This window comes from Anomaloglossus baeobatrachus, chromosome 6, assembly GCF_048569485.1.
Source record: "Anomaloglossus baeobatrachus isolate aAnoBae1 chromosome 6, aAnoBae1.hap1, whole genome shotgun sequence".
NCBI lineage: Eukaryota > Metazoa > Chordata > Amphibia > Anura > Aromobatidae > Anomaloglossus > Anomaloglossus baeobatrachus.
The window spans coordinates 70,944,856-70,969,789 of NC_134358.1; the positions used below are offsets into that span (position 1 = coordinate 70,944,856).

The 24,934-nt window shown below is 45.4% G+C and overlaps 1 protein-coding gene across 1 annotated transcript in view; it reads right to left on the bottom strand.

The window, feature by feature from the left end:
- Positions 1–24,649, bottom strand: part of BAALC (BAALC binder of MAP3K1 and KLF4) — a 143,303-nt gene extending 118,654 nt beyond the window's left edge. Inside the window, exon 1 of the mRNA XM_075353027.1 lies at positions 23,866–24,649. Coding sequence (XP_075209142.1) covers positions 23,866–24,058 — 193 coding nt within the window. The 5' untranslated portion in view covers positions 24,059–24,649. The remainder of the gene's footprint in view (positions 1–23,865) is intronic.
- Positions 24,650–24,934: the final 285 nt, after the last annotated feature.

The following is a 24,934-nucleotide window of genomic DNA, read 5'->3' on the forward strand; positions in this document are numbered from 1 at the left end:
CAATGTCATAAAATATAAAATGACAAATTACTGGCACAATTGCAAGTGTCATAGAGTCGGACCTGCTATGGCTGTCAGGGGTTTGTTGAATCTTGAGCTTCATAGAAAACCACAATTTTTACTATTGTTACACCCCCCACCCCACCCGAAAAAAAGCCATGAAAAATCGTATGATCCTTAAAATCGTACGAAAAATCTACAACTTGACATGGCAAAAGAAAGCTCCTCACACGGCCTCATCGACAGAAAGATATTTATCTTTGACAATGGTGATACAAACCAAACTTTTTTTGAACTTTTGAAGGTATTAAAAAAAAAAATAAAAAATAAAGTTGTTTTCAATACATTAAATGGTAAAGTGAAAGACGTCATTCACAGCTTGAATTCATCCCCCCCCCCAAAAAAAAATCCTATCGTATGGCTAGGTCAACAGAAAAAATAAAAAAGCTCAAAAGCTCGGGCTCTTCGTAGAATTGGAGGAAAAATAACTAAATCACAAAAGAAAAAATTTGCTGTGTGATTAAGGAGTGAAAGATCAAAATCAACAATGCAAGTCTAAAGCGGGCTTTACACGCTGCGATATCGCTCAAGCGATCTGGTTGGGGTCACGGAATTTGTGACGCACATCCGGCCGTTTTAGCGATGTTGTTGCGTGTGACACCTATGAGCGATTTTGAATCGTCGCAAAAATGTTCAAAATCGCTCATCGGTGACATGCCCCCCTATTCTCGAGTATCGCTGCTGCTCGGTGTACGAAGTAGTTTGTCGCTCCTGCGGCAGCACACATCGCTATGTGTGACACCGCAGGAACGAGGAACCTCACCTTACCGGCGGCCGCCCGCAATGAGGAAGGAAGGAGGTGGGCGGGATGTTACGTCCTGCTCATCTCCGTCCCTCCGCTTCTATTGGGCGGCAGTTCAGTGACACTGCTGTGACGACGCTGTGACGCTGAACGAACCGCCCCCTCAGAAAGGAGGCGGTTCGCCGGTCACAGCAACGTCGGTAGGCAGGTAAGTACTGTGACGGGTTCGCGCGATGTTGTGCGCCATGGGCAGAGATTTGCCTGTGTTGCACAACCGATGGGGGCGGATACGCACGCTAGCGATATCGGTCATGATATTGCAGCGTGTAAAGTGGCCTTAAAAGTCCATGGGTCTATGGAGGGCTGTGATGAGCGCTAGCCAGTGGGCTGTTTCACACATGCAGTACCTCCTCCCCTCTCACAGCACAGACTTATGCACATGTAGGAGGTGGCCAAATCACTCCACTCCTACAATATACAGTTAGGTCCAGAAATATTTGGACAGTGACACAAGTTTTGTTATTTTAGCTGTTTACAAAAACATGTTCAGAAATACAATTATATATATATTATGGGCTGAAAGGGCACACTCCCAGCTGCAATATGAGAGTTTTCACATCCAAATCGGAGAAAGGGTTTAGGAATCATAGCTCTGTAATGCATAGCCTCCTCTTTTTCAAGGGACCAAAAGTAATTGGACAAGAGACTCTAAGGGCTGCAATTAACTCTGAAGGCGTCTCCCTCGTTAACCTGTAATCAATAAAGTAGTTAAAAGGTCTGGGGTTGATTACAGGTGTGTGGTTTTGCATTTGGAAGCTGTTGCTGTGACCAGACAACATGCGGTCTAAGGAACTCTCAATTGAGGTGAAGCAGAACATCCTGAGGCTGAAAAAAAAGAAAAAATCCAATCAGAGAGATAGCAGACATGCTTGGAGTAGCAAAATCAACAGTCGGGTACATTCTGAGAAAAAAGGAATTGACTGGTGAGCTTGGGAACTCAAAAAGGCCTGGGCGTCCATGGATGACAACAGTGGTGGATGATCGCCGCATACTTTCTTTGGTGAAGAAGAACCCGTTCACAACATCAACTGAAGTCCAGAACACTCTCAGTGAAGTAGGTGTATCTGTCTCTAAGTCAACAGTAAAGAGAAGACTCCATGAAAGTAAATACAAAGGGTTCACATCTAGATGCAAACCATTCATCAATTCCAAAAATAGACAGGCCAGAGTTAAATTTGCTGAAAAACACCTCATGAAGCCAGCTCAGTTCTGGAAAAGTATTCTATGGACAGATGAGACAAAGATCAACCTGTACCAGAATGATGGGAAGAAAAAAGTTTGGAGAAAAAAGGGAACGGCACATGATCCAAGGCACACCACATCCTCTGTAAAACATAGTGGAGGCAACGTGTTGGCATGGGCATGCATGGCTTTCAATGGCACTGGGTCACTTGTGTTTATTGATGACATAACAGCAGACAAGAGTAGCCGGATGAATTCTGAAGTGTACCGGGATATACTTTCAGCCCAGATTCAGCCAAATGCCGCAAAGTTGATCGGACGGCGCTTCATAGTACAGATGGACAATGACCCCAAGCATACAGCTAAAGCTACCCAGGAGTTCATGAGTGCAAAAAAGTGGAACATTCTGCAATGGCCAAGTCAATCACCAGATCTTAACCCAATTGAGCATGCATTTCACTTGCTCAAATCCAGACTTAAGACGGAAAGACCCACAAACAAGCAAGACCTGAAGGCTGCGGCTGTAAAGGCCTGGCAAAGCATTAAGGAGGAAACCCAGCGTTTGGTGATGTCCATGGGTTCCAGACTTAAGGCAGTGATTGCTTCCAAAGGATTCGCAACAAAATATTGAAAATAAAAATATTTTATTTGGGTTTGGTTTATTTGTCCAATTACTTTTGACCTCCTAAAATGTGGAGTGTTTGTAAAGAAATGTGTACAATTCCTACAATTTCTATCAGATATTTTTGTTCAAACCTTCAAATTAAACGTTACAATCTGCACTTGAATTCTGTTGTAGAGATTTCATTTCAAATCCAATGTGGTGGCATGCAGAGCCCAACTCGCGAAAATTGTGTCACTGTCCAAATATTTCTGGACCTAACTGTATATATTATGTTTATTAAAGTAAATGGGTTGGTAAGTGACTCGCCCCAGGGCTATGGGGTACTCGGTCCTGGGCCAAATATGTACGGGGACAGTTCACTGGGTGGCCGTTGCCCGGTTCCGTGACCCTGGGGGTCGCTTAAAAGGGGTTATTTACAGGGGAGAAATAATAAAGTTTTTGTCGTGACGCCACTTGCGGGTTGCGGCTAGGTAGATGGAGCCACCGCTGCACAGTCTCTCACCACTGGAGCTGATGTTAATGGCAGGCTGGATGTTAGGCCCTCCGCAAGTAGGGCCGGGCCCCAGGGGAGGAGGTGATGGAGTTAGGCGTGGAAAGAAGGTAGTCCATACAAGGATTGTAGTGTAACTGGTTTTCTTTACTCACAGCAGTTTGGTCTTCCAGGTTCCTGGGGGTAGGCCCTGCATCTTTGACAGGAAGCAGTACCTTGTAGCTCCTGATAGCTTCAGGGGCGCTACATAAGCAATACAGGCCAGGAAGAGAGTTAGTTCTGCAGAAGAAGTTCTAGATGAGTGGACACGCTCTGTACTTGGGTCCGTCACAAAACCTGGAGGTACCCTCCAATGGTACGAAGGTTAGGGCTCACCTCAGGACAGGCTTAGAAGAGTCCAGGGACCAGTTAGGCATTGGGATAAGTCTAACGCTGGCAGGCCCATATGCAGAAAGAGAGACTAGAAGCCATCCAAGGTAATGGAGTGGACCAGGGAAGCCAAGGAGACGGGAAAAGCAGAAGTTTAGACTCGGCTGCTGGAAGGCTAATACCCAGGGTGTGGGCTAGACAGGAAAAGTAACCAACAGAACAGCAGCAGCAGAACAGGATTTCATGGCCATGTCTGTCCAGAAGATTGAAGAATGAATATATCACTTGTTGTTTTGTAAAGAGTCTCTCTGTGTGATATGTTGCCGCGCCACGTCTACGATGGTGACCGGCTGTGGGAAGGTGGACGCACCCCTGAAGATGGAAGTAAATGTCGCACCTTCATCCGGGGAGGATCACAAACACAGGTTCAGTCTGGAGAAGTAGAGCGGAGCCCTGCCGGCCATCCGTTGGCTCTCCTCTACACATACAATAAGTAGTAGGGAGGCTGCAGCATCATATCCTCCTAAGGGGCTACATGAAAGTCAAGAAAATGTTACTATCTCCTACTCCGCTATATTAGAAATATTGTACATAAAAGTTATATGTTATATGTGTTTTAAACTAGGCTCATACGCCTCCCTAAAAAACAGAATATTCCTAGTACGGTCTGTAAATGATCACTGGTTTTTTTGTAGTAGTACTTGTGCTACTCCACCGAGTCCTAATGACTACCACTTCCTAAGAGAGTAAGCATGGTTCGGCTTCATTGAACTTTTATTGCACTTTCCTGCTGACAGAAGCTTATTACACAGATCTGTTTCCTCCCTTGGGTTGCGCTAGAGACTTGACTTTTATTACAAAATGTTAAAAATAGCCACAATCTAAGAAAAAAAGTTTGGATTTTAGTCCACAATAATCAACACCTTAACCTCCAATGGGTATAACCAAATATCCTCCATATGATTGCATCTACAAATTATATACAAGTGCATCTCAATAAATTAGAATATCATCAAAAAGTTCATTTATTTCAGTAATTCAATACAAAAAGGGAAACATATATATACATAGATACATACATATTATATAGAGTCATTACACACAGGGGGATCTATTACAAGTGTTTATTTATGTAATGTTGATGATTATGGCTTACAACCAATGAAAACCCAAAAGTCATTATCTCAGAAAATTAGAATAATTACCACAAAGCATCTAAGCGTTTAAAATGATCCCTTAGTCTGGTTCGGTAGGCTACACAATCATGGGGAAGACTACTGACTTGACAGATGTCCAGAAGGCAGCCATTGACACACTCCACTAGGAGGGTAGGCCACAAAAGGTCATTGCTAAAGAAGCTGGCTGCATAGTCTGGTATACAAGTATATTAATGGAAAGTTGAGTGGAAGGAAAAAGTGTGGCAGAAAAAGGTGCACAAGCAACCGGGATAACCGCAGCCTTGATAGGATTGTTAAGAAACGTGATTAAAAAAGTTGGGTGAGATTCACAAGGACTGGACTGCTGGTGGAGTCAGGGCTTCAAGAGCCACCACACACACAGACATATCCAGGACATGGCCTACAACTGTCCCATTCCTTGTGTCAAGCCACTCATGACCAATAGACAACGCCAGAAGCGTCTTACCTGGGACAAGGAGAAAAAGAACTGGGCTGTTCTCAGTGGTCTAAGGTGTTGTTTTCAGATGAAAGTAAATTTTGCATTTCATTTGGAAATCGCGGTCCCAGAGTCTGGAGGAAGAGGAGAGGCCACAATCCAAGCTGTTCGAGGTGTAGTTTGAAGTCTCCACAATCAGTGATGGTTTGGGGAGCCATGTCATCTGCTGGTGTAGGTCCACTATGTTTTATCAAGACCAAAGTCAGTGCAGCCGTCTACCAGGAAATTTTAGAGCACTTCATGCTTCCCTCTGCTGACAAGCTTTTTGGAGATGGAAATTTCATTTTCCAGCAGGACTTAGCACCCGATCACACCTACAAAAGTACCAATACCTGGTTTAATAACCACAGTATCACTGTGCTTGATTGGCCAGCAAACTCTCCTGACCTAAACCCCATAGAGAATCTATGGGGTATTGTCAAGAGGAAGATGAGAGACACCAGACCCAACAATGCAGATGAGCTGAAGCCTGTTATCAAAGCAACCTGGGCTTCCATAACACCTCAGCAGTGCCACAGGCTGATCGCCTCCATGTTACTCCACATTGATGCATTATTTCATGGAAAAGGAGCCCTGACCAAGTATTGAGGCATTTACTGTACAGACTTTTCAGTAGATCAATATTTCTGAGGTTAAAATCAGTTTTTCAGTTGGTCTTATATAATATTCTAATTTTCTGAGATAATGAATTTTGGATTTTCATTGTCTGTAAGCCATAATCATCAACATTAACAGAAATAAACACTTGAAATAGATCCATCTGTGTGTAATGACTCTATATAATATATAATATATATATATATATATATATATATATATATATATATATATATATATATATATATACACCAATGCATCACAGGCAGCCGGCGCACTGCAGCAGGGTGAGAAACAACTAGCTCCCGGTCCCGGTCGGCCGCATATGCTACCGCCGGGTGAAGCTTCGGACCGCCGCCCGCATCAGTCAGTCTGACTGCGCCCCCCTGACACTTGCGCCTGGGGCACATGCCCCGCCAGCCCCCCCCTAGTTACGGCCCTGATATAATATATATGTTATGATTCTATTGAATATGTACGTTTCACTTTTTGTATTGAATTACTGAAATAAATTAACTTTTTGTTGATATTATAATTTATTGAGATGCACTTTTATATCTTATCAGACAAACCTGCTTCTTTCTCTGCCAGAATTGATCAGTCGTATCAAAATTCTCAATTCTGAGGTAGAATCTGTATTCAGTGTGAGTTTCCCATTACTGAGATAGGAGATGGCAGTTGTTACTGATGAGGTTTTTTCGGGGATTTGCAGCAGTTCATGTAAAGAACATACCTACAACTATGAACATTTGGGTTTTATTTTAGCAAACAACAAAGACAAAATAACTGAAAACTTCAGGGTGCATAACTATTCACCCCCCTAAAGTCGGTACTTTGTAGTGCCTCCTTTTGCAGCAATTACAGCTTTTGTAGCAGCAACGATATTAAGGAAATGAACGACGTGTCAACGAGCAACGATTTTTCACGTTTTTGCGATCGTTGATCGTCGCTCATTGGTGTTACGCGCTGCGATGTCGCAAACTGCGCCGGATGTGCATCACTAACGACGTGACCCCGACGATATATCGTTAGCGATGTCGCTGCGTGTAAAGCACCCTTAAGACATGGCCTTCATGTAAGGATTACAGAGGCTTCTTTCACTTCCACATAGGGAGTTGAGAAGCAAATTTTTGGGGGGCTTGGCAAATATGCCATACTTTTTTATGGTGTTTTTTTTTTTCAAAATCTTTGTAATTTTTTTTGGCATTTTTATCTTTAGTAAATATGTGGAAAAACATCAGGAAAAAACACCTTTCATATAGAGTGATTGTCATTGTGAAAAAGCTGACGTAAAATGTTCCAAAATGCCAGAAAAACACCAAAATCCAAACGTTTTGTATAGGTTTTATGTTTCATTATGCAATTTCATTTTAAGGAGCTATCCACTACTAGGACAACCCCTTGTTATTCCACATGCTTCCCCCTGGTAAATTAAAAATACTTATACTCACCACCTCTGGTAGTAGCACCGTCCCAGCAGTGTCGGTGCTCATGTTCATGGTGCTCTCGTGTGATTGTGACGGCACGCGAGCCCCGCGACCAATCAGTCCTGACTTCTCTCTTCCCGCCTTTCGAAATATGAGTTAATCAACAGGAAATGAGCTGCTGCATGGAAATACCGTACATGCTCGAGGTCAGGAGAGCAGATGGCAATGTGATCCTTGGGCGAGTAATACGGCGGTCTGACTGCAGCCAATCACTGATACCGGTCCACAGGGTGGGCGGGATTATGGTCGAGCAAATGGGTGAATATTCATTTTGAATATTAACAGCCGGCGTGTGACTTACAGCAACACAACGGGGCAACATACAGCAATAAAAGTTACATATCCTGAAAGGGCTGCACAAGCTCTATTTCAGGAGACTATTATTATGGCACGCAAAAATGAACCGTCACTGGGGCTATTTTTAGATTAGCACTTATATTTTAAGGATACTTCAAAAAAGACCGAAAAATTATTTTTGGTGTAGGTCTTTTTTTTTTTTTTCAGGTAAACATGGTAAAAATTGCAAAGTGTAGAGTGTGAAATTTTTGGAAGAATTCTTAAACTTGCACCTTGAATCATTAGGCAGTGCTCATACACAGATTACATGCATACGTCCAAGAACAGCAACACTCGAGCAGCTGCGGTCTGTGGACTCCTTGATGTAGAAATACTTAATTTAGCTGGAAAACAGCTGTTTCACCCACTGCAGCTGATTGCAAATATCACACAGTTTAGTGGGTAAAAGAGTTAGTTCCCTGCTAAATTAAGTGATTCTTGAACTAGAATTTAAAGGACCACAGTGGCTCAGCACTGCTATGGTCTCTGGCTGCAAGCTACATACACTGACAAGCAAAAGGGTAGCTGTTATGAAGTATAAGGGGATTACCAGGGACCAGGGCTCCAAAACTGGCCCTCATGCTAGTGGAGCCCTATCTCACTTATCCCAGATGATGGTGATGAGGTCTGGACCGCCAACCTAGCCTTGCTCTTGGCCTGCCCTGCTCTAATACCCCATGTCCCCCAACCCCAGGGGAGGGTCGGGAAAGGAGTATCTATATTACAAAAGGGGAAACCAAAACTCACAGCAATCGCACACAGAGGTATAGGACAATACGTGATAAGGAGGACATAAAAAGCAGGGAGGGAATAAATGGATGACAGGGGAATTCCCACAGCACACTAAACAGCACTCAGTAGTTCACCAGCAACTGGATCACAACAGCACATGGACCGGTATCGCTTAAAGCTATAATCGGCACAGGAAGCAATTTTCCACCATCTTAAAAAGGCGGGAAGAAGCTGTGATAGGTTTCTCATAGCATGTGATCCTAGAGGTAATCAGCAGGCTAGAAAAGATTAACTCCTGCCAGCCAGATCACATAAATGGTTGATGCCCAAGCCTGCCTGTGCAACTCAGAAGCCTCAGAGAAACCACAGTGTGGAGTGTCAGAGTCTGTGGTGTCAACAGCGCCAGATATCACCATGACACTCAGCGAGTATCGAGCCAATAATTGTGTGACAGTAACAGGCGCAGAAGGATCCAGGCAGTGATAAAATTCAAAGGTGGATTTAGAAAATACTAACAAAATAATAAAATTGAAAATTCTGATTTTTAGGAGCAAAACAGTAACAATGCAGTAACATGACAAGAATCTGCATAACTAATCATATGCTAAATAGTTGCAAGTCAAATTTATGTATGAGATAGCCAAGATGATTGTCTATAAAATGAAGGTAATCTCATGCGCAAAGCTGTAGTGGATGGGGAGATATGGAACCTGAAAGTCAAAAGTTCAAAACATTGTTACCCTTTTGCTTGTCAGTGTATGTTCACAGCCAGATGTAATGCCCCGGGGGTGAGAAGCTGAATGTTATGTATTGGAGGTGAGGAGCCGGATATTATGTACCGGGGATGAGGAGCCGGATGTTATGTACCAGGGGTGAAGGGCCGGATGTTATGTACCAGGGGAGAGGGGCCGGATATTATTCAGCGGGGGGTGAGGAGCTGGATGTTATGTACCGGGGGTGAAGAGCCAGATGTCATACACCAGGGATGAGGGACCAGATGTTATACACCTTGGGTGAGGAGCCAGATGATATATACCGGGGGTGAGGAGCCAGATGATATGCACCAGGGGTGAGGAGCTGCATGTTATACACTGGGGGTTAGGGGCTGGATGTTATGTACCAGGGGAGAGGGGCCTGATGTTATACACCGGGGATGAGGAGGCAGATGGTATACACCGTGGTTGAGGGGCAAGATGATATGCACCAGGGGTGAGGGGCCAGATGTTATACACTGGGGATGAAAGGCTAGATGTTATGTAGTGGGGGTGAAGAGCCGGATGTTATGTGCTTGGGTGAGGAGCTGGATCTTATACACCAGGGGTGAAGGGCGAGATGCTATACACCGGGGGTGAAGGGCCAGATGTTATGTAGTGGGGGTGAAGAGCCGGATGTTATGTGCTTGGGTGAGGAGCTGGATCTTATACACCAGGGGTGAAGGGCGAGATGTTATACACCGGGGGTGAAGGGCCAGATGTTATACACCGGGGGTGAAGGGCCAGATGTTATACACCGGGGGTGAAGGGCCAGATGTTATACACCGGGGGTGAAGGGCCAGATGTTATACACCGGGGGTGAAGGGCCAGATGTTATACACCAGGGGTGAAGGGCCAGATGTTATACACCAGGGGTGAAGGGCCAGATGTTATACACCAGGGGTGAAGGGCCAGATGTCATACACCAGGGGTGAAGGGCCAGATGTTATACACCAGGGGTGAAGGGCCAGATGTTATACACCGGGGGGTGAAGGGCCAGATGTTATACACCAGGGGTGAAGGGCGAGATGTTATACACCGGGGGTGAAGGGCCAGATGTTATACACCGGGGGTGAAGGGCCAGATGTTATACACCATGATGTTATGCATTTGGTGCAATGGGACTGGATTAGAAACTTGAATTCATTGAGTGAGAGGTCTGCCCCAATACATTTGTCTATATCTGAATCTCTTCTGATTGCCATGTCGTGCTGATGAGTAATAGTGCGCCCATAGATAAGTGTTTCATTGTGCCTCGATGTCGTACGTGCCATGCCGCATATTGAAGGCTCTCACTACCAGAGGAGAATGTGATGTCTAATAAATGCATTATATGGCACATAGTTTGCTTGTAATACTTTACATAGGAAGCCTCCATATTCTTTCCATCACTCTCACACAGAAGATAAAAAACATTATTCTACCGCATTTTACTCTGTCAGATTTCCTGTATATTACATATATTTTCCATTTACATGTACATGCGGCACACTCCGGATATAATGCACAGTGGAGTTTTCCTTTCCTGTACATAGCCTGGGGCCGTTAAAAATAAGAGAATTTCATTAATACGCTGCTAAGCGAGCAAGCGATGCTTTCCTGCTGCCTGTACAGCATTCATCACAGCATAACAGACGCAGCAATGGGGGCGACAGCAGCGATCGACTGGAACAAGCTAATATTGTTCCTTCATACAAGCAGAAACATAAGTGTATAGATAACAAATCAACAGGGTATGAAGATTTAAAGCCTGTCTCCAGCGTACGTAAGTTAGAAATTACATCACAAGGTCTCATTATAAGTCTATAAGAGCCAGAACGAGGCTCTCATAGACTTGTAATGAGTTGTGACCTCCAGCGCCCTTTATGAAACACTGGAGCTGCCAGCAGGTCACAAATCACTGGAGACTGACCTGAGCAACCTGGAAACAAAGGATGATGGTTGGAGATAAGTATCAGACCGAGGGGGGTGGGGGGGATGGGACTTAGATTTATGGCCCCACTCCTGAGGAGTGTCCACCCTAGGATATATGACAACGTGGTGGGCTCCCGAGGGAATATCATGAGGTGGCATCATACAGAAATTTACTATGTATGTAATGCAGGGACATAATGTGGATTTTGGGAAAACCAAGTCACAAACATTCTCATGCCTCTTCTCCTTCACTAAAAGAGGGGGTTAAATTCTAATCATCTTAAGTAAATTATAGGCATCTTGCCCTTCACATTAATTTAATAAATCTTTATAGTAGACACAGATTCTTGCTAGGCTTATATACAGCAGTCAATATAAGAAAGAAGTGCTGCAGTGTAAAGCATGGGAGAAGAGAGGATGCAACTTTCAGACTGTATCAGAACCCTAACAGCACTACAGTTGTCGTTGATCTTAGCTTCATAGTCCACATCGAGGAATAATTTCAGCAAATTGCTTAAAATACAATACGTGACCCAATTTTTAGGTATCAAAGAAGTTAGAGACAGCGGCCAAAAAACGATATATAGAAGGATATAGGAGGTACGTGGGCCAATAAAGGCTGTGGATGTGTACGAAGTCCATGGTGTCAGCAATTCTAGTAACCAAAAGGTATAGGGAAGAAATAATATGCTGAAAGTGCTGCTTTAGACCTCGTTTACATATTTAGTTTTTTTTTCTGGAGGATAAAGAAAAAGGATTGATTTTCAGTGAAAATAGACAGTACTCAGAGGGTGTTCATGTGCTGTCCAATTTCTTTATGTTCCCAATTACTAAACTGAGGAATTCAAGTTTAGAAGAACCATGTTCAAAGATCATCATTATCTCTAGCCTGGCTTGTCTGGTCTAAATCTGCAAGTCTGCAGTCATTCTATGAGTCACTGTATGTGACTGCAGACTTGTGGATCCTCACATTGTGCACACTGCGCGCTGTGGAGACTCTCCAGTGTTAGAGCCGGGAAAAGCGGTCACGTGGCCACTAGTATGTGATATGTAGACTCCTGGACAGAATCTGACCAGAAGGGTGAGCCCTTGCTCAATGTACCCTCATGAATCCTTACAGCGTGCATTAGGTACAATGTTATGAATCATAAGTCTGCAGAGTAGACACAAAGAGCGATTGCAGACTTATGGATCCTCACATTGTGTGCACTGTCCACTGTGAAGATTCTCCGGTGTCAAAGTGTTCCCCACTTTGACACTGGAGAATCCTCACAGTGGACGGTGCACACAATGTGAGGATTCACAAGTCTGCAGTCGCTCTATGTGTCACATGCCTGCGAGTATGCAATATGCAGACTCCCTGCCAGAATCCAACCGGAGGGGTGTGGACTCACTCTATGCACCTATGTATGTGGATTCTGTCTGGGCGTCTGCATATCACATATTCGTGGCCTGTTATGACAGCAGCGAATCCTTACAGTGTGCACAATGTGAGGATCCAGAAGTCGGCAGTCACATAGAGTGACACATAGAAGGGCTGCAGACTTGTGAATCCTCACATTGTGTGCACTGTCTACTGTGAGGATTCTACGGTGTGAGAGTGGGGAATGGTGGTCACATGGCCACGAGTATGTGATATGCAGACTCCTTGACAGAATGCAAACAGACTCGCTCTATGCACCAATCTATGCCGATTTTGTCTGGATGTCTGCATATCACATAATTGTGAGCAGCTCTGACACCAACAAACCCTCACAGCGCGCAGTGTGCACAATGTGAGGATCCCACAAGTCTGCAGTCACATAGAGCGACACATAAGGGTGCTTCACACACTACGGCATCGCTAACGATATATCGTCGGGGTCACGTCGTTAGTGACGCACATCCGGCGCCGTTAGCGACATCGCAGCATGTGACACCAATGAGTGACGATCAACGAGCGCAAACGGGAAAAATCATTGCTCGTTGACACGTCGTTCATTTCCTTAATATCGTTGATGCTGCAGGTACGATGTTGTTCATTGTTCCTGCGGCAGCACACATCGCTATGTGTGACACCGCAGGAGCGACGAACATCTCCTTACCTGCGTCCACCAGCAATGAGGAAGGAAGGAAGGAGGTGGGCGGCATGTTCCGGACGCTCATCTCCGCCCCTAAGCTTCTAATGGACGACTGCCGAGCGACGTCGCAGGGAAGGTAAGTCCGTGTGACGGGTGTTAGCGATGTTGTGCGCCACGGGCAGCGATTTGCCCGTGACGCACAACCGACGGGGGCGGGTACGCTCGCTAGCGATATCGGTACCCATATCTCAGCTTGTAAAGTACCCTATAGAGTGACTGCAGACTTGTGGATTTAGACCAGACAACCCCTTTAAGAAGCCAGGTGTCCATATCTAGGCTAGTGATAATGATGATCTGTGACCATGGTTGCTCTATACTTGTTTTTCTCAGCCTTTGGCTTTTGTATTGATCCAAACTAGAACTTTTTACATTATAGGAATTATAGTTTTGCAACAGATGGCAAAAGCCTAATGGATGTCAATATAGTAGCTTTGATTAAAAAGAAACTGAAAACCTTATATATCAGGGAAGAAAATCAATTGATGCAACAAACAAAAATCATTAGCTGATGTTCCCACTGTCATGATTGTCAATGATTCGTACACAGACACATTTATATCTATCAGTGCAGATGTCAGATCAATAGCAATACACAGAATCAGGGCTCGCTCACACTGGCGTATAATTCAGACGAGGGCAACGCAAGAAAAAAAGGGATTGCACTCGGACCTATGTTACTCAGTGCGGCAGAGCAGATCTGCGATATTTTTCTCAGCTATATTCGGCCTGAAGAAAATTATTGTAGTATGCTGCGAGTGGAGCCGTAAATCGGACGAGGGTCATCTACACGTGCATCTCAATAAATTAGAATATCATCAAAAAGTTAATTTATTTCAGTAATTCAATACAAAAAGGGAAATGCATATATTATATAGAGTCATTACACACAGAGGGATCTATTCCTATATATTATATAGAGTCATTACACACAGAGGGAGGGATCTATTCCTATATATTATATAGAGTCATTACACACAGAGGGATCTATTTTTATATATTATGTAGAGTCATTACACACAAAGGGATCTATTCTTATATATTATATAGAGTCATTACACACAGAGGGATCTATTCTTATATATTATATAGAGTCACTACACACAGAGGGATCTATTCTTATATATTATATAGAGTCATTACACACAGAGGGATCTATTCTTATATATTATATAGAGTCATTACACACAGAGGGATCTATTCTTATATATTATATAGAGTCATTACACACAGAGGGATCTATTCTTATATATTATATAGAGTCATTACACACAGAGGGATCTATTCCTATATATTATATAGAGTCATTCCACACAGAGGGATCTATTCCTATATTTTATATAGAGTCATTACACACAGAGTGATCTATTTCTATATATTATATACAGTCATTACACAGAGAGTGATCTATTCCTATATATTATATAGTCATTACACACAGAGGTATCTATTCCTATATATTATATAGTCATTACACACAGAGAACTATTCCTATATATTATATAGTCATTACACACAGAGGGATCTATTCCTATATATTATATAGCGTCATTACACACAGAGGGATCCATTCCTATATATTATATAGAGTGATTACACACAAAGGGATCTATTCCTATATATTATATAGAGTCATTACACACAAAGGGATCTATTCCAATATATTATATAGAGCCATTACACACAGAGGGATCTATTCCTACATATTATATAGAGTCATTACACACAGGGACTCTACAGGTACAGCCCGGGAGACTGGTCCAGCAGATAACGTAGGTCCAGTCAGCCTGGAAGCAATTGAGGGGATCCATCTAGCCAGGTGGGTTCAGAGGCCTTCCTGCTTGCGCTGTGATGTGTATGTCCCTGCAGCTTGAAGCTATGCTGAGACCCTCTTCTTTGTGTAGGTAGTGATTGTCACCCATATGGCAGGCAGTGCGAGTCGTTTACTTGTGCTGCTTCTTCTATCACGGCTCCTGGCTCTACTATGCTGCTGTGCCCCGAGCACTCTGTGGGCCAGAAGACCTGCAGTCTCCTACCCTTTCGATTCTGCTGCGGGGACATCAGTCCCCACGCAGCCTCGGATTCCGATGTCCGGTTCTATGCGCTCGGCCCTAAGGATGCTATTACTCAGCTCTCTTCTCAGCGACAGTCCTCTCTCCACTCCTGACTTGTTCTAATCAGTTTCACTTTCTGTCTGTGCCTAACTCCTTCTCCAGGCAAGAATGCATAGGGAAGCTCCACTCAAACTGGGTTCTTGAGCTACCCCTTCTGGTCCGGAGTAGGAAGTGTTGAGTGCTAGTGTAGCTAGCATGGGAGACCCCCCATTTGCTTCCAGGCATAGCATCGCCCCCTGTGAGGAGGGCAATGTTACTATGGCAACCGGACCACAGGGGTGCCACAAATGCGGCGTGGCATGGAGGCAATCAGCCTGTGGCACTGCTGAGGTGTTATGGAAGCCCAGGTTGCTTTGATAGCAGCCTTCAGCTCGTCTGCATTGTTGGGTTTGGTGTCTCTCATCTTCCTCTTGACAATACACCATAGATTCTCTATGAGGTTTAGGTCAGGCGAGTTTGCTGGCCAATCAAGCACAGTGATATTGTGGTTATTAAACCAGGTATTGGTGTTTTTGGCAGTTTGGACAGGTGCCAAGTCCTACTGGAAAATGAAATTCCCATCTCCAAAAAGCTTGTCGGCAGAGGGAAGTATGAAGTGCTCTAAAATTTCCTGGTAGACGGCTGCGCTGACTTTGGTCTTGCTAAAACACAGTGGACCTACACCAGCAGATGACATGGCTCCCCAAACCATCACTGATTGTGGAGACTTCACACTAGACCTCAAGCAGCTTGGATTGTGGCCTCTCCACTCTTCCTCCAGAATATGGGACCGCGATTTCCAAATAATATGCAAAATTTACTTTAATCTGAAAACAACACCTTGGACCACTGAGCAACAGTCCAGTTCTTTTTCTCCTTGGCCCAAGTAAGACGCCTCTGGCGTTGTCTGTTAATCATGCGTGGCTTGACACAAGGAATGCGACAGTTGTAGCTCATGTCCTGGATATGTCTGTGTGTGGAGGCTCTTGAAGCACTGACTCCAGCAGCAGTCCACTCCTTGTGAATTTCCCCCACATTTTTGAATGGCTTTTTCTTAACAAGCCTATCAAGGCCACAATTATCCCGCTTGCTTGTGCACCTTTTTCTACCACACTTTTCCCTTCCACTAAACCTTCCATTAATATCCTTGGATACAGCATTCTGTGAACAGTCAGCTTCTTTAGCAATGACCTTTTGTGGCTTAACCTCCTTGTGGAGTGTGTCAATAGCTGCCTTCTGGACATCTGTCAAGTCAGAAGTCTTTCCCCATGATTGTATAGCCTACTGAACCAGACTAAGGGACCATTATAAACGCTTAGGAAGCCTTTGCAGGTGTTTTGTGCTAAGTATTCTAATTTTCTAAGATAATGACTTTTGGGTTTTCATTGGCTGTAAGCCATAATCATTAACCTTAGCAGAAATAAACACATGAAATAGATCCCTCTGTGTGTAATGACTCTATATAATATTTATGTATCTATGTATATATGTGTTTCCCTTTTTGTATTGAATTACTGAAATAAATAATTTTTTTTATGATATTCTAATTTATTGAGATGCACTTGTATTCAAGTTTATGGGTGCAAGCCACACCACATGGATTATCTTAGTGGAATCCGTTTTTACGGATACATTACCATTCTGTAGCATAGAACACTGCAAATGATTGCAGAATAATAGTTGCCGAGAAAAAAAATGCATGTGATATGGATGCAGGGTGAGAAAAAAAAAAAAAAATCACACACTCACAATGCACTCGCATGACTTACGGAGTGACATATGTATGACACTCATCCAACTTTTCTGGATGAGAATGGGACCGATGTTTCATATGCTACTGTGCGTGAACCCTAAGGCTATGTGCCCATGTGGTGTTTTTTTGCGTTTTTCCTTGCTTATTTTAATCAATAAAAGTAAGGACAACTCACTCCAGCAAATGAGAATCCTGACTGGCTGCTTCTTTTTTCCTTGCAGATTTTGTTGCTGAAAAAAGAAGCAGCGTGTCAATTGTTTCTGCATTTCTATAATCCCCTGCAATGCTTTATCACTATAGTGGATTATAGTGCAGCACTTCACCTCACACACAATGTATACAGCATGGTGTGTGAGGCTCTCCATAGCTCAGTAACCCGGAGTAGTCATAATGACAACCCAGGGTTATTATGGCAGTGATCGGGTCTCTGTGATCACATTACAGGGACCTGATCGGGAGAAGTAAGAGATGCCTCTCCCTGCCTCCTGAATGCTGCGATCACATTGATTGCAGCATTTAGGGGGGTTACACTGCTGGGAGTGGCACGTGCATCACTCCGGGCAGCGAGAGTTGGGTCCCGGCTGTAACATCAGCCGGATACCCGTCGGCCATCGGGGGGGGGGGGAGTACAGTGCAGAAACCCCCGTGATCTCCATGACTAATAAAATCACAAAAAGAAGCGAGAAAAAATGTATATGAAAAAACGCACAAACGCAATGAAAACTGTGTGCTTTTTCTGCTGCATTTTCCCTGTCAAAACATGCTTTATGTGCAGAAAAGAAGCACTTAAGAAAGCAATGTGGGCTCACAGCCTAAGGCCGGTTTCAGCCATCCGTGTTTATTCAGGTACTAGTCACACCCATGGTCATGGTCATACGTGTGACATCCGGAGAAAACACGTGTCTGTGAAATAAAAAGATTTTCCATATTTACCTGCTTTCTTCGACTCTGCTGCCTTCCGCTCCTGACCCCCGCTCATTATATTCCATTGATTATTCACTGCACTCAGGACCTGGAAGCTGGAGCAGCACTGGAGAGAGCACCGCCGAGGACAGCACCGCGGGGCAGGTGAGTATCCTGCCAGCAGTGTGTGCAGCGATATCCAGGAGGTCATCGGAGTTCCCAATGAACTCTGATGACATCGTGATGAACCCCCCGCGACACCCGTGCTACAGCTTCACGGGTTCATCAGAGTTCATTGGGAACTGTGATGAGTCCCCGATGCTGTCCCCGCGATACCAGGTCCTCACTACACAGACACAGACACATTCACACATATGTATACACACATAGCAGAAATGTGACGCCCCTGGACTAGTCAGGGCGTCACAGGGTACTGCATGCTCTTTATATCTTAGTACAGGACTCAACCCCCCATGGATCTGGGTTCCCAACCTATGGTGCTGCCTCCATCCGCAAATCCCAACCACACCTCACAACACAACCTGTCAGTCACACCAGTGGGTTGCTGAGCTGGAATAGGGCCGCCCACCTAGGGGTCATGCAGACTGGTGGGAGGTGACAGAGTAGTCGGCTCCAGGGGAGCAAAGGGAGAGGAAGTAGAACAGAGCAGTGTTAGCCCTTGAGTAGTGAGGAGCTGGGGAGTGTGTGGCTCCCTGGAAGTGAGAGGTTGGGTCGCAGACGGTGGTCTGGGACCGGAGGCGTCGGAGACCCGGTCGCTGGGTATTGAGGCTGGGTACCTGGACCCGGCTTTGGAGGACGGTAGGCATCTGAGTCTAATAACCGGTCTGGGCCCGAAGGTACGGCGGGGTACTGGACGCTAGGTCGGGGAGTAGCTTTAGGCAACCCGGCAATTAACCTGCGGAGGATAGTGACTTTATAAACTGTCCCCAAGAAGCTCAGAGATCGGGAGCACTAGCGCAACAAGGGGGATTGGGCTTTCCAAACCAAGCAGCCCACAGAAATCCCAAGCGTGAGCCCTTGAGAGCACAGTTCCACTACCAATAAGTGGGGAACGAGGCCCGGACAGCTTTATGCCAACAGGCCACGAGAACACTTCTAATTTGTGCATGGAGGCAGGCTCCAGACCACTCGGCAGTACTATAGGGGACGGATACCCGGACGGGCTCCCCAAGAGGGCAGCGGCACCTAGAGACTTGGTTCACCTTGTTGTCAGAGTCTGCTTTGCTGCCACATCATCACCAACACTGCCTGAGTGAGTACATGGTCCTCCCCTGCTTGCAATCCGCACCACGCTCCCCAACACCACCATCCAGCGTCCCGGGGTCTCCCCTACCTGTGGAGGGAACATCATCTGGCTGCCCTGCTCCATCTCCCCCGGGTACTCCCATCGGCAGCGGCGGTACTCCCCTTACCGTGAACCACGGGTGGCGTCACAAACTCTTATCCCCTGTAAATAGCCCCCTTTTCATTTGAGGGTGGCCGCGAGACCCCGGGTCCGGAGAGCCTCGAGCCACAGCAACAGCAGCCCCTGGATCCGAGAGGTTTGACCGTTGCAGGGGCAGTGCAGAAACACATGGATACACTGAGCACATACACACACTGTTGTATATGTCGCGGGCGGAGGAGGGGACACTGCGCTCTCCCACTGCTCGGGTCCGGCCGCTGGTGCTGCTGCGGCTGCTGCTCGGTGGTGGCTCGAGCGGTGGGCCGGATCCCGGGGACTCAAGCGGCGCTCCTCGCCCGTGAGTGAAAAGGGGGGTTTGGATTGATGGTGGGGATTTATTGTCCGTGACGCCACCCACGGCTGTGGTGATAATGGTAACATCACCGCTGCTCTGGACGGGGATCCCGGGAGCGGTGACAGGGAGCAGCTTTGTTGTTAGTTCTCCCCTCCATGGGTAGGGGGTTGGTTGTCCCGGGGCCCGGTGATGGGGTAGGGATGGATGGCAGGCGGGTTACGGGGCCTGGCGAGGTGCAGGGTCGCAGGGGTAGCGCTGTGCCGCATGGCACGGTGGTACTCACTCAGCCCAATGATGAAGACACAGTTCTCGGTAAAACACTCGGCTGGATGGACGGGTCCCACAGACGGCTGCGGTGTTGTTTCTCCCAGCAGGTTGATGGTGACTGCCTTTCCCTGCACCTAAGTACGGTTGATGGTTCCGATGGGTTCCCACCGGTAACCCGCTCCCCAGCTTGGATATGGGCTGGAGGAGCCCCTCTTTGCCCGCAGGCGCTGGCCCTGAGAAACGGTTGCCTTGGCGGTGGCGGTGTCTCCCTCTGTTGGTTGGACTGTTGCCTTCTGTCGGGACTTGACTGTTTGGAAACCCAGGAGGTCCCCTTCATTAACGGATTCGGCAAATTCACGGCGACTCCTAGCCTTGCCGGGGTCCGAAAAGCCCCTGCCAGATGGTGCCGGCTTCTCTTTGTGTACCGGTTCGGTACCGCCGGGCCACCGCCCGTCCACGGTCCTTACGGTAACTCGGATAGGCCACTCCTGCAGACGGTCACCACCGTCTGCCAACCTTGCTGATCCGTCCGGGCCACACACCCGGACCAACTTCAGGCTGCTCAACTACTACTTCCTTCTGCTCACCTTCACTACCAAACTCAATCTGCCTGGTTTTCCCGCCTCCAGGACTGTGAACTCCTCGGTGGGCGGGACCAACCGCCTGGCCCACCCCCTGGTGTGAACATCAGCCCCTGGAGGAAGGCAACAGGGGTTTTGTGTCTGACTTCGGTGTGCCTGCTGGGAGTGTGGGGTGTGTGGATGTTGTGCTCTGTGGCCCCTGGCTTGTCCAGGGCGCCACATATACTCACCCAGCGATGCTGTTCCCGGCACTGAAGTCCCCAGCGCTGTCCCCGCTTCCAGCTCCTCAGAGCACTGAACATTGAGTGAGTATAATGAGCGGGGGGTCAGGAGCGGGAGGCAGCATCGCTGGAGAGAGTTAAATATAGAAAATCTTTTTATTAAAAAGACCTGTGTTTTCTCCAGTATGTGTCACATGGATCACATCAGTGTGCGATCCGTGTGACACTCGTGCTGCCGGAGAAAAAAAACGGTATGTTTCCGTGTGTGCGTGCGGGGTCATGAGAGGTCACATGATCCATGTGAAAACACGGACGTGTGAGTAACAGCAAATAATATGGGTACGTGTGGCATCTGTGTTAAAAACGGACGTCACACGTACCTGAAACACGGATGTCTGAAACCGGCGTAAAACTCACTGCTACTAAAAGCACCAATACATACTAAAGTCAGAAAACTGTGCCTACAAAGTAGCAGAATTCAGTTTGTCAGTTGCTTTGATATAACAAATAGTGGTTACAATGCTGTTAATTAATCACCAGACAGCACAGGTTAACTCTGAGATAGATAGAGGGATAGATAGATAGAGGGATAGATAGATAGATAGATAGATAGATAGAGGGATAGATAGATAGATAGAGGGATAGATAGATAGATAGATAGATAGATAGATAGATAGATAGATAGATAGAGGGATAGATAGATAGATAGATATAGATAGAGGGATAGATAGATAGATAGATAGATAGAGGGATAGATAGAGGGATAGATAGATAGAGAGATAGATAGAGGAATAGATAGAGGAATAGATAGATAGAGGGTTAGATAGATAGATATAGATAGAGCCATAGATAGCGGGATAGATAGAGGGATAGATAGAGGGATAGATAGAGGGATAGATAGAGGGATAGATAGAGGGATAGATAGAGGGATAGATAGATGTGCCTGTCTTTCTCATGTGGTATGAGAGTTAGTGGCTAGGTAGAAGACATTGCGGGGGACAGACTTGTATGATGTGAATCATCCCCATAATAATACCCTATGTGGTCACAATTCTTTCTACTGCCCCTTATGTGAGTGTCACATAAATCACTTTTTACAAATTTTCAAGATTTTACTATTATTTATGGAAACACACAAGAGGATGCAAAAGAACTAACCCTTTCATTTCACAACAAATGACACAACCACCTGCGCTAGAACAGTCTACAAATATTTCATATCATGAATATGAATGTTTCTTTGCATCCTTACAGTGAATCTGTTAGCAGGATCAACCCCACCTAAGCCGTCTATATGGACATGTGGGTCATAGAAAGTTATATAAACTGAAACCTTGATATCTGTGTTCTGATGTCTGATACCAGAGAAATCCACAATTTTCTTAAAGGGAACCTGTCACAAGATTTGTCCCCTATAATCTGCGGCCACCACCAGTGAGCTCTTATATACAGCGTTCCAGAATATTGTATATAAGAGCCCAGGCCGCTCTATATAACATAAAAATAGCTTTATAATACTCACCTAGGGGCCAGGCCCATTCAATGTGTGTCGCTGCTCTCGGTCCAGCGCCTCTCTGCTCTGATCTCTTCCTTCTTCCCAGCCCTCTATGGATGGTATGTCCTACGTCAGTGAGTAGGCTGTCAATAAAGATGACGTCAGCTGTGACGCCCCATCAAAAGAGCAGAGCAGAAGAGAGGGAACTGTTCTGTTGACCTGACATCCCAGGAAGTGGGAGTATTGCCGGCAGGAGAAGTGTGTCACCACTCTCACGGCTGAACAGGCAGGTAGTTAATAATTACCTACCAATAAGTGCTTAGCGCCGTAGCAGTACAGACAGGTAGTTAGCAACTACCTACCTATAAGTGCTTAGCGCCATAGCAGAACAGACAGATAGTTAGCAACTACCTACCAATAAGTGCTTAGCCCCACAGCAGAATAGGCAGATAGTTAGCAACTACCTACCGATAAGTGCTTAGCGCCATAGCAGAACAAGCAGGTAGTTAGCAACTACCTACCAATAAGTGCTTAGCGCCATAGCAGAACAGGCAGATAGTTAGCAACTACCTACCGATAAGTGCTTAGCGCCATAGCAGAACAAGCAGGTAGTTAGCAACTACCTACCAATAAGTGCTTAGCGCCATAGCAGAACAGGCAGATAGTTAGCAACTACCTTCCGATAAGTGCTTAGCGCCATAGCAGACCAGACAGGTAATTAGCAACTACCTACCGATAAGTGCTTAGCGCCATAGCAAAACAGGCAGGTAGTTAACGACTACCTACCGATAACTGCTTAGTCTCATAGTAGAAAAATAAAGTCCGACAGTGATAACTACTTTAACACAATATTTTGGAGAACTGATGTAAGCAATTCATTGGTAATTACAAAATAATAATACAAAAGAAACACTTGCAATGAGGTTTGTGTAGTTGCAAGACTAAAAATATATCAAAAGGTCATGTGTGGGGAGGGAAACGGTGCCACGGTCTGACAGCTAGCAATTATGGCTGCCATGTCATCCAAAAAGGCAATAATGGGTCATAACAGCTGATAAGTAGTGCAAATACTCCAATAGTGAGATATCCTACAAAATAGCCTATAAAATAAAAAATGAGGCATAATCTGGATTTATGTTAAATAATCTGTACTAATGATACTAATATATACAGTATAGTGTTTATTCTGTATATCTAAATTGTATAATTTACAAAATAGAATCTATTAAGGTAGTAGGTTCAAATCCCTCAACATGTGGGACACATTCACTAATAGTCATGGGTTATTGGGTCATATATATGTATAGATAGATAGATAGATAGATATTAGAGACACCAATGTCCTACTTTTGTAGAAGTTTGGGACACCATGGCAATAAGTTGGAATGAAATGTATCTACAGTATCTATCTAGATCAGTGTTTCTCAACTCCAGTCCTCAAGACCCACCAACAGATCATGGTTTCAGGTTTTCCTCAATCAGGTTTTCAGGATTTCCTTAATGTTGCACAGGTGATGGAATTATCCCGTCTAATATTGAGGAAAACCTGAAAACATGATCTGTTGTTGGGTCTTGAGGACTGGAGTTGAGAAATACTGATCTAGATGGTGGTGATGATGATGATGATGATGGGGTGACAGAGTGACTTGTCTCACCAGGATGAAGGGATCCTCTCTTTTCCCTCACACCTGACTCTGTTGAGCCATGGTCATCTTGGCATGCATGTCCCAGTCCCGCTGGTGGGACCTCAGTATCAGTGCTGGTCAGCCAGGTGGACTCAGTCTCTCTTGTCCAGCTCTCATAATAACGGGGTTCAATGGCATCAGCTCTGCTTCCTCCACAGCCCATAATCTCCTCAATGTAATGGAGAATGTGGAAGAAATAAGATGCAGATCTGAATCCTTCTCCACCTGCAGAACTATAATAAGCCCTTTAGATGTTGAGGAGCCCTAGTAGGTGGTAGATCCTTGTGAAAACCAGGACTCATCAGATCCTTGTCCATCTCCTGTGAGCCCCTGGGAGGCACATGTTATTAAGCTGTGTGCAGGTTATAAGAAGGACAATGTAGAAGTGTAATAAAGGCTTGTAATGCTACAAAGTAGCCTCATTGCTTCCTACAGTCCATTGTGCTGCTTTTTGTGTCTGCATTGAATAGACTCTCCTGCATCCTTTTCCTCCTGGTTTGTATCCTCCTTGTACTCAGTGAGCTCAATCAACAAGATCCCCCCCTTGATAGCACAGGAGACTGAGGTTTGCTGACGTCTGTAGCTTTGGCTCTGAGAGCTCCCAGAAATGCAGGAGGAGGTGATGCCTTCAGAGCTGGCTGCAGCCTGTGGATGTGATGGGGATGCAGGAGCTCTTTGTGCTGGTGTCACAGACATAATGTGGGGAAAGTGGAGTTTTGTGGATTGTAGCTTTTCCCAGGGAAATGTAGCAGAGCATTGACCCTGTGTGATGTCATTACACACTCATTGCAGCGGCTACACGTGTGCTGGAAACACCTCTCCCCCTGCAGAGATCGAGCTGCTGCTGCCCTCCCTATTGTGCTGTCTCATTGATTCCAGGCTCTGAAAAAATGTACTCATAGGTAATCCCCAATGTAAAGTCATCCCATACATCAAATCATAAATGGTCTACACAGCCCTGTACTGAATCTGTAGACACATCGCCGGTATTCGAGTCAGTACACATCATCCGTTACATATTTAAGGCCTTATTCACACA